At 39.4% G+C, this 10,397-nt stretch overlaps 1 protein-coding gene across 1 annotated transcript in view; it reads left to right on the forward strand.

Moving 5' to 3' along the window:
- DNAH6 (dynein, axonemal, heavy chain 6) overlaps nt 1-10,397 on the forward strand; it is a 154,680-nt gene that overhangs the window by 127,279 nt on the left and 17,004 nt on the right. Inside the window, exons 64-69 of the mRNA XM_004691585.1 lie at nt 1,363-1,523; nt 4,401-4,489; nt 5,208-5,354; nt 7,113-7,251; nt 8,746-8,865; nt 9,416-9,537. Of these exons, the coding sequence (XP_004691642.1) occupies nt 1,363-1,523; nt 4,401-4,489; nt 5,208-5,354; nt 7,113-7,251; nt 8,746-8,865; nt 9,416-9,537 (778 nt within the window). The remainder of the gene's footprint in view (nt 1-1,362; nt 1,524-4,400; nt 4,490-5,207; nt 5,355-7,112; nt 7,252-8,745; nt 8,866-9,415; nt 9,538-10,397) is intronic.

Below are 10,397 nucleotides of genomic sequence, written 5' to 3' on the forward strand. Positions count from 1 at the left end.
GCGAAGCATGGTCCATCCAGACAATGGAATATTATTTAGTGCTAAAAAGACATGTACTATCAAGTCATGAAAAAGTATAGAAGAACTCTTACATGCTTATTTCTAAGTGAGAAAAGTCAGTCTGAAAGATTATTACTCCTGTGTGACTCCAGCTACATGATATTTTGGAGAAGACAAATCTGTAGAGACAGTAACAAGATTGCAAAGGGTTTCTATCCAGTTGTAAGGAACATTTGGATATCAAATTTTAAAAAAAAGTAACCCAACCAAAAAAAAAAAAAAGGTGGGGGGGAAGGAGGCAAAGAGAAAGTGGAAGTTACAAAAGGTGGCAGCAAAATGGTCAATAAATAAATCTACAAAAAGGGCAACTATTTAAATCTCAATGAGATGCCACTATATGGCCACCAGGTGTTAGCAAGGATGTGGGGAAACAAGAACCCTCAGGCACTGCTGTGGAAGTATTAACTGGTAGTGTCACTTTGAGAAAGAGTTTCTACCAGACAGCAGTTCCACTCCAAGGAATATGCACAATAAAGTGGAATGCACGTAAATGCTAATAGACATTTGCAAGAATGTTTATTGCAGTATTGTATGTATGCGCCAAGAACCAGAAATAACTCAAATGTCCACAAAGGGCAGGAGGGATAAATAAATAGTGATAAAAAAAAAAAATCGCATAGTAAAACATTATACAGCAATGAAAAATGAATGAATTACAGGAACACCCAATAAAATAATGTCAATTAAAATAGATCAAGTATAAAATATATATACTGTGTGACCCCATAGATACATATTTCCAAAAAAAGGAAAATTAATCTATAGTATAGTAGAATTCAAAATAGTTGCTTTTAAGAATGAGTAAGAATATTGATTGAGAGAGTGCTAGCTATGTTCTTTTTATTTATTTTAATTTTTACCTAGGTGGTTGTACTTGTGTATATTCCTTTTGGGAGAACTCACTAAGCCATACACTAATGATTTGTACACTTTTTCTGTATATATGTTAAACTTCAATTTTTTTAAGTTTTTAAGAATTGATCTATAGTTTTAGAAGTCAGAATGAGTACTTATGGAGAGAAGGAATGAAAATAATTGAGGTAGAAAGGGATGTCTTTGGCTGTTGACAAAGATCTCAACTGCAGATGTTCATTTGTGAAAATCATAAAACCTGTGCATTTGTCTTTTGTACTTTTCTATAAATATGTTATAAGAAAATGCTTTTTAAAAGCCAGAAAGAAAACTGTATTAACATCAGACTAAAGCTTAGAAATATGTGCCTATGTTTATATTTATATTTTTTAATATTTGTATTGTTTTAAAAGGACATAAAGCAGTATTTCTTGTTTTTGCTCAATTCAGGGTACAGTCAATTTCACTGGGGCAAGGACAAGGGCCCATTGCTGAAAGAATGATCAAAGAGGCAATGAAATCAGGAAACTGGGTATTTTTGCAAAACTGCCATCTTGCTGTTTCTTGGATGTTAGCAATGGAGGAGCTCATTAAAACCTTCACTGATACAAGTACGTTGAAGTTATAGCATTTGCATATTGTCATATTTGTGTAACCTCTGTTGAATTCAGTCTTATAATAGTTCTTTATTGTAGGCACGGTGTTTCCTTACATTCAGGGGAAATTTGAGACCTAGGGAGGTTTAATTAAGTTATATGACCTAGCCTCAGAAAAGGTCTTCAAACTTGAAATTCACTAAATGATTTCTGCTTCCTATTGCCTTCTGTGAGAGGCCATTTGAATTCAATCTTTTTAAAAAGAAACAGAGGAATTAACTTAGGACAAAGAAAGATAGAATGATAGAAGCAAGGGGGAAAGAATTCAAATGACCACCAATCCCCTTAATACTTACCAATACCACTTAATACTCTGGAACCAGTATGACAACTATCCTTCACCTGTGCCTGGTGGCCCCGAGCTATAGCACTACCACAGTTATTAATATAACAGCACCTCTTTCTTTCCCACTGAAGAAAGTATAATGGGTCACAAAGGAGGAAGGGGAGTTCGAATCTATCCCTATTTAAATGTTAGTATACAGTAAAGTGATTGAAATGGTAGATTGTGTTATTGCTAATAAGCTGGGTAGGTCCCACTTCACCACTCTGCCTGGAGGCAGTGGGGGAAAGCCTTTATCCCTTGTGCCCTGGTCACAGAAGGTTTTATAGAAAAGTGAAAGCTAAGTATAACTGATGTGATCTTGCAAGTGCCTATACTTACTGCTGCCTTACTAAAGAGCTGCTCCTGTACCGAGTGGTCAGGAGAGTGGTCAGGAGAGTGGTCAGGAGAGTGGTCAGGAGAGTGGTCAGGAGAGTGGTTATTGAGCCCCAACCAGGTTGTAGCAAGCTTGCTCACTTCCTGGTTCCAGGAAGTGAACCCTTGCCTTCTGCAGACTGCTTCCAGCAAGGGTAAAGAGCCCTTCACATCTACTGTCCCGATCTCCACTCTTACTGTACAAATAAGAGATGGCCTGCCACTTTCTGCAGGATCTGTGACTTGTTCCCCCTCGAAGAAAAATGATAAGATCCTCACTACCATTGAAGAAGGAGTCCCTGGTGATTAGGATTACAACTTTTTTTTTTTTTTTGTGGTAAGGAAAGCATCTAAAAAGAAATTTACTGTAGTCATTCAGCATGAGCCCTCAAAATACGGAAATATCATTGAGCATTTGCCATTCTTCAGGGAATCTGGAAAGGCGATGGAAGTCAGTGGATTTCAGCTGCTAGTGGATTTCATAGGTTTGAGGCTCACTGAAGTTCAAGTTGGAAGAATTCCCTTCTGGTCCTTGTTACCATCATTTGTAACTGAACCATCTGTGTTCTGATATTTGAACTTAAAGTAAAATATATTCAGGTGATGAACTGAAAAGAAACAGTGAATAAAAGAGAATGGGGATGGGGACAGAAAAAATTCTGGACATGAAATTCTGAGTACTGAGTAGTTCTGCTCCTGCCACTTCCTGACTGCACACAACATCTCTCTGGGCCTCAGTTTCCCCAGCTATAAAGTGGCTGCATAGCATCATTACTAGAATCTCTTGGTAAAACGAGTTCTAAGATTCCATCCTAGCTCTAAAGTACTGTAACAGTGTGGTCCCCAGGAAAAAGGGGACGTTCCAGGTTCCCTTCCCCACCCAAAAGGAAGGGGGAACTGAGGAGAGGAGAATCTGGAGAGGAGGCCCTCCCTAGTGGTGCAGTGGGTTGAAGCACAGCACTAGGAAGCTGAAGCCACTTCCGCATGAGTTCCCTGGAGGTGACCACATGGTGAGACAGACCACTCCTCACTCACCCCGCTGCTCCCCCTCAGCAATGTCCTTGTCAGACGGCTTCCTACTCTGTCTCTGGTGAATCCTTTCACCACCCCTGCACCTCTGGCCTGTACCCCAGTTCTGTATGCATAAATAAATAAATCTTAAAAAAAAAAAAAAAAGGGCCCTCCCTGGTGGCGCAGCAGGTTAAATCACTGCACTATGAAACTTAAGCCACTTCCGCATGAGTTCGATCACCGACTGCCCGACTGCCCGGAGGAGATCCACATGGTGTGGCAGACCTTTCCTGACTCACCCGCTGCTCCCCTCAGCAGTGTACTTTGTAGATCTGTCTGTTCTGCTCCCCGCTATGTCCCTGGTAAATCCTCTCACTTTCCTCATCTCTGACCTGTACCCCAGTTCTGTATCAATCAATAAATAAATCTTTCAAAAAAAAAAAATAATCTGGAGAGAAGACTGAAGAGGAAGGAAGCAGGATGGAGAGCCACAAGGTGACCTGAGGCAGGCACATGGAGCAGAGAGACATGTGATGAAACTGCTTGCTGCTTCTTGGTCCTGCATCTTGACTTAATTGCTTGATGCTGTTAGTGTGATTTTCCATATCTCTGCTTTCTCTTTTCCTTTGCAACTTCTCTACCAAGGGGAAAAATCGCTTTCCTCTTCATAGGGCTTTTGACCATTTTCATGAAGTTTGAATGGTTAAAATTAAAAAAAAAAAAACATAAATACTCTGACAGTAACCCCCCGCCCTTTTTTTTAATTGAAAATTTTCCCTATTCCAGGAAGAAGGTCCTTAGCATCTCCATTAACCAGAGAAGAACATTCATATGTTCCTAATCTCTTTCCTCAAATGCCAGCATCAAGACTGCCAGACTCTCTTGTATAAAGTTTCTAGATAGACTTTCCCACGCCATTTATAGAAGCTAGTTTTTAAACATACAAGCTAGTCTTTAAACATAGCTTCATTATAGAAGCTAGTCTTTAAACATAGAAGCTAGTCTTTAAACATAGCTTCCAGCATTTTTTTCCTGCTCTCCTATAACAAGTATTTCTTATATAAAATTGTTACGAGAGTTAAGCATTTTTCTTTTTGTTGTTGTTTTGTCTTTGTTTTAAACAGATGTTGTTATCAAGGACACTTTTCGACTGTTTTTAAGTTCCATGCCTAGTGATACATTTCCTGTTACAGTTCTTCAAAATTCTGTCAAGGTAATGTGTGCTCACGATTGGACCCATGTGCAACAATTATCCTCATTGCACTTACCGAGTGGGTCCAGAACTCAGGCCCCATGTTCAGGCCCTTGCCAAATGCAAACAAGGTGGGGAAGTATAATAGAAGTCAGTTTTCCTTCACCTGATAGCAAGCAGAGAAACAGTTTCCCTAGTCATTGCCCATCCTTACATATCCTAATCCTGTTGACCACTCAATATTTCCCTTTTCTTACCCTGTAAAAGAAAATGTCACGTGTGCAGAGTGATGAGAATGCACCCCTTCTTGGGGTTAAAAGCGGTGTTTCAGCATCAGAGACAGAAAGTAGGGATGCTAGCTCTCAGTGCTGGAAGTTTCCAATAGATGGGAAGCCTCTGCATGTGAATGATCACCCAGAAATAGGAATGTCTTATCCTCCCATGTTATGAGACAAAGTATAGGGTGACATCTTTGGTGCATAATTAGAAAATCAGCTGAAGAGAGCATACTTTCTGACCCATGTTTTGAGAAATGGACCCCAAATGGATGGTCCTCAGATTCTTATGGTTCACTGAAGACTCCACAGGCCCTATTCTCCTGGGAGATTCAAACCAGCCAGAATGGTCTGTGGGCACAGTCATCTGCATGCTCTGAGTGACTTCAGCCTACCTGTGTAATTCAACATAAGGCGAATCCATAAAATCATCCACTTTCCATGTGCGTTCCTTCTATATCCAGGTAACCAACGAGCCTCCAAAAGGCTTACGTGCAAATATCAGACGAGCTTTTACTGAAATGACACCTTCATTTTTTGAAGAGAATATACTTGGAAAAAAGTGGAGACAAGTGATATTTGGCATTTGTTTCTTCCATGCAATTATTCAGGTATACACAATTCTGATTTTTAAAGAAATAAATGTGTTATATTTAAAATAAATAGTAAGGGCCCTCCCTGGTGGCGCAGCAGGTTAAAGCACAGCACTGAGAAACTAAAGCCACTTCCGCATGAGTTCAATTCCCGCCTGCCCTGGAGGTGACCACATGGCGTGGCAGACCTCTCCTGACCCGCCCACTGCTCCCCTCAGCAGTGTACTTCGTCGATCTGCCTGTTCTGCCCCCCACTCTGTCTCTGGTAAATCTTCACCCTCCGCATCTCTGGCCTGTACCCCAGTTCTGTATGAATAAATAAATAAATCTTTAAAAAAAATAAATAGTAAGAATGAAATGAGAGTTTACAGGTGGCATGGTGAATGCTGAGGTGTCCAAGTTGTACTTGAACCCAAATTGTTTTACCTCGATCACTGATCTCAGTGTCCTCACTCCATTTCTCGCCACTTTGCCTCCCATCTCTATTCTGTTCTGTCTGCAGAACACGATCATTTAGAGGAATGCAATGGATCAAATTAAAAAGCATAAAATTGATTTTCCAACCTGTGCCTCATTCACAAAATCTGCTTCCCTTCCAGATTCTACTTCTAAAATCAGTGGTCTCATTCTCCAATCAAAATCTCAGCCTTATTTTTATTGTTTCTTCTTTACACATACATATCATGTCAGTCATCAAATCCTCATTTTTCTTGCAGTAAATTCACTCTCATTTCTTTCTGTGTGAAAGGGCTTTACCACCCTAAACAGCTTCCTCCCAGTGACTGGATCCCTAAGTCCCCCTCAAAATGACCTTCAGTGAGGCACTACTTTCTTTTTTCTGTCCAAACCTCGCTGCTGTGGTCTGATGTCCATCCCGCAGCCTCCGCTTGCATCCTGACTCTTCAACTGTGCATTTCTAGATGGCATATTGATTGGGCTGGATGCCTTGTTTTCCAGGATGTGTGGTCTACAGAGAAAGAATCAGCAAAGGAGACGCACAGACTGTAACTATCAGATATGAAAATAACAAGAAAACCAGGTTCTAGAGGAGAACAGGGGGGCAGGGACTAGGGTCTCAGGATGTGACTACTTTTGTTCTACTAACAAAAGTTACTGAGGTTGATTGAGGAGGTGGTTTGAAATTTAGGGAAATTTTGAGGTCAAACATGGAACCAACCCTCTAATATAGTCAGCGCTTTAAGAAATTAAGATGGTCCAGAAAGATATCAAGGAGAGATATCTCTTGATATCACTGTGGAAAGTCATGAAACGAGGACTATGTTTCTGCATGCTGTTTGTTTTTTTTTTGTTTTGTTTTGTTTTAAGATATCAGTATAGGAAAGTCATTATGTAATCAGCCTAGTGTGGCATGAGCAAAAAGCCTGTTATGGTCAGGGTTTTGGGACAGAAGGGGGTGTCTCTCATGCTGGATGGATGACCAGTGTCAGTCCCGTTAGACCAAGAGACTATAGTTGGTATAGTTTCCTATTTGGTGGGGACATATTTTATCATGAAGAACGAATGTTCTTGGGACAAATCTATCATTTCCAGTCCTCTCCAATCTTTTGGAAATCGGGGAGAGGGCCAGTACTGGAGGAAAAGATACCTATCCTTGTTGGGTGAGAGCCAAAATAAAAATCTAGCTGAAGTTGAACTGCATGATTTTAACTGATTTTGCAGAATCCTAACCTCAGTAGAAATCCTTTTGTTTTCATTATTTACATTAGATTAATTTTATCCAATTTTACTTAAGACCATTGTCACTTTCTATTGTAGGAAAGGAAGAAGTTTGGTCCGCTTGGTTGGAATATCTGCTATGAATTCAATGACAGTGACAGGGAATGTGCTTTATTGAACCTCAACCTTTACTGCCAAGAAGGAAGAATTCCCTGGGATGCACTGGTTTACATTACTGGTCAGTACACCACATGGTCATGGCGTCCAGCTATGCCCACATGGCTGGTTTATACCCGCCAGGCCCATAACAACATGGTATCTTCCAGCTCTGTTTGATGATAGTGGTAAACACTTCCGATACTCTCTTTGTGTAGTTAAGGATATGACAGACGTACCGAATTAATATTAATACATAGAAAATGAGGCAGATATTTCCCCCAATAATAATAGCAAAAGCTTAGCTAGCTCTTCCTACATGCCATACACTGTTTTGAAGCACTTCTTATGAATTAGCAAATTTAATCCTCACAATCCTGTAAAGTAAGGACTGTAATGTCCCTGTTTTACTCATGAGGAAACTGAGCGGTAGAGCCTAGAATTAAATGGAGTCTGCTTAGCCCCCAAATCTGTGCTCTTACATTCAAAAGAATCCTAATATTGACTGATTAGTCACAGTGACATGTTGAGTCACGTGTACTTGTGAAAAAGAAATACTTCAGGGACTATCATTTCTAGCAACTGTTGTAGCCACATGGGATCTTACTGCCAAAAGTATATCTAATTTGGACCATACAGGTCCAAGTAATGAAGATATCTGGAGAGAGGAAAGATAAGTGTCCTAAGGAGGTACCAGAAAGGACATCGCACTTCTGGAAGAAATAAATTATTGAGATTCCAAAGATTGAAATAACGGTCTCTCAATCAACAGCCTTGGCTTTAATGAAAAAAAAAAATTTTTTGCTGACATAATAAAAGAGGTGGAGATGAAAAATGGATGAAAATTAGAGGATTCAGAAGTTGACTATGTCAGTTTCAAGGAGTATTCCAGAAACGCTACAGTAGTGAATTATATGTCATAGCACTGGATCTTGAATTTTTCTGGGGAACTGTATCAGCAAATGATATCATTCTAAAGGAGACTAGGTATCATTCCTACTTGTACTCTGATGTTGAGCATAGTGCATGCTGAAAGCAATTTCTGTCTACAGAGAGATGATATTAATATATTTTAATTCCAACATGTAATTTCTGTGAGGGAGTTGCCTCTCTCACCTTGGACCTATCTTTCCTCCCTTATTTAATAGAAATAATATATAAACTATGTAAAGAGCTTTATTGCAAACCTTTAGATTCTCTTTTACTCATTCGCGCCAAAAAGTACTAGTGTGTCAAGGAAAGGGTATATGTTATAGAATATTGTAGGCAATGATGAAATAAACCCCAAATCATTATTTTTTAAACCAAAAAAAGGAAAAGAAGGAATAGAGATGTAAATAAAATTCAGTGGCTTTAGTTTCTACTACTTGGAGAAAGCAAATAATTAGAGTAGATCTCTTCTTTCTTTTTTTTTAATTGACTTTCATTCTCTCTTTTGAAGGTGATAAAGGAAAATTCTGAGGAAGTAGTTCCATTTTCAGTACCAAATAAATGTGTATGTAAATAAACCTATTAGACTTGGATATGCTTATCAATTTAAAAAAAAAACAATGTTTTAATGGAAACTTCTTTTCAGGTGAAATTACATATGGTGGTAGAGTTACAGACACCTGGGATCAAAGATGCCTTCGTACTATCTTGAAAAGATTTTTTTCTCCTGCAACATTAGAAGACAATTATAAATATTCTGAATCAGGTGACTAACTTTTTAGTATTATGAATAAGACTGTTTCCAAGAAGTCACTGAAAGTTTATGTCAGTTTGCATCCAGGAGACTACCTAGTCTCCACACCCAACCCCTATGCCTACCCTGCATGCTTGACCACCTTGGAAACTGGTTTGGTAGTAAGAGCACAAAGAGCTATATTATTCAAAAACCACTTTGAATTATTTCTGTTCTAACATTGCTGATATTCTGTCTAAGTGTGTTTTCAAAGTTAGATAAATTTGGAACCCCTAACAAGGCACACTTTCAGCAGTACACCCCTGGATTTTTGAAATCTTGAACTGTTCTGCAGGAACCCTAAAAGGATAGACAGTGATCAGATGCTCAAGTCCTCAAGAAAAAGTAAAAAAAAAAAAATTAGAGCAATGAAAGCAAGAAGGCTTGGGAGAACCATCTTCTTTCTATGGGAGGCAGCAGTTATGGCTCCCATCTGAATCAAGTGGAGAAGTACTGAAGTTGAGTTGGGGATACAAAACTGGCCATTCTGAGACATATTTGCCTTCTGTGTTTTCAATAACAGGCATCTATTTTGCACCGTTGGCTGACAGCCTACAAGAGTTTAAGGACTACATTGAAAATCTGCCTTTGATAGATGACCCAGAAATATTTGGAATGCATGAAAATGCCAATCTAGTTTTCCAGGTATGTGACCCTTCAACATAAAATGCATACACTGTGTATGTAAATTTGAAATATTAATAATCACCTCACAAGCTCTGTGAATTATACATTCTTAAACAAACAAAGGTAAGTTTCTCTTCAGCTTCAGCATTTGGTTCCAATTTTGCCTGCTCCCTCTGGAGCCTTCACAGAATCCTGGGATCATCATGCTTTTTCCCTCTCACCATAACTTGGGGGTTTGAATGACAATCAAGACCGTCATCCTTTCTCTTTTCCCTTTTCCCGCCATACTGAGCATATTGGTATTATACTGCACCAAGGTCCATGAACCCATTGATGATTAGTTATCCAAGGCAGGTAAATAAAAATACTATTCTTTAAAAGCAGTTAACAAGGACACAGTACCAGAACACAGCAATCGGTCCAAAGAGTAAACAAGGTAATTTTACTTCCCTGAGAACTTCTGCTGCCACACCATTACCTACAGGGGGAGTCCACACTCCTCAGCACAGCCCTTGAAGCTCCCCCATGTCCTGTATACTACACCCCAATTTCACCCATCTGCCATGGTCAGAGACCTATGGCTGAACCAAAGTCATGAAATGAAGTATATTCCTGGGGATCCTGGAATACACTATAGGTCGGAGACTAGGTTTGGCTCACAAGACTGAAGGAAATCATCTTTCTTTTCAACTTAAATTTGTCCCTGTAAGTGCTAAAGAGTGAGGTCTGTGCCAAGAGTGGTTCCAGAACAAGTGCCAAGAGGTGGTCAGTGTTCTTGATATTGAATGTCATGTTCAGTGCTCTTGATACTTAATGTCATGTTCTCTGGCATTAAAATTGCCTTGCTATTCAGTGAGGAGTTATCAATCTTGCTTTTT

The sequence above is a fragment of the Condylura cristata genome, unplaced genomic scaffold (assembly GCF_000260355.1).
Source record: "Condylura cristata isolate star-nosed mole 26May11 unplaced genomic scaffold, ConCri1.0 scaffold00031, whole genome shotgun sequence".
Lineage (NCBI taxonomy): Eukaryota > Metazoa > Chordata > Mammalia > Eulipotyphla > Talpidae > Condylura > Condylura cristata.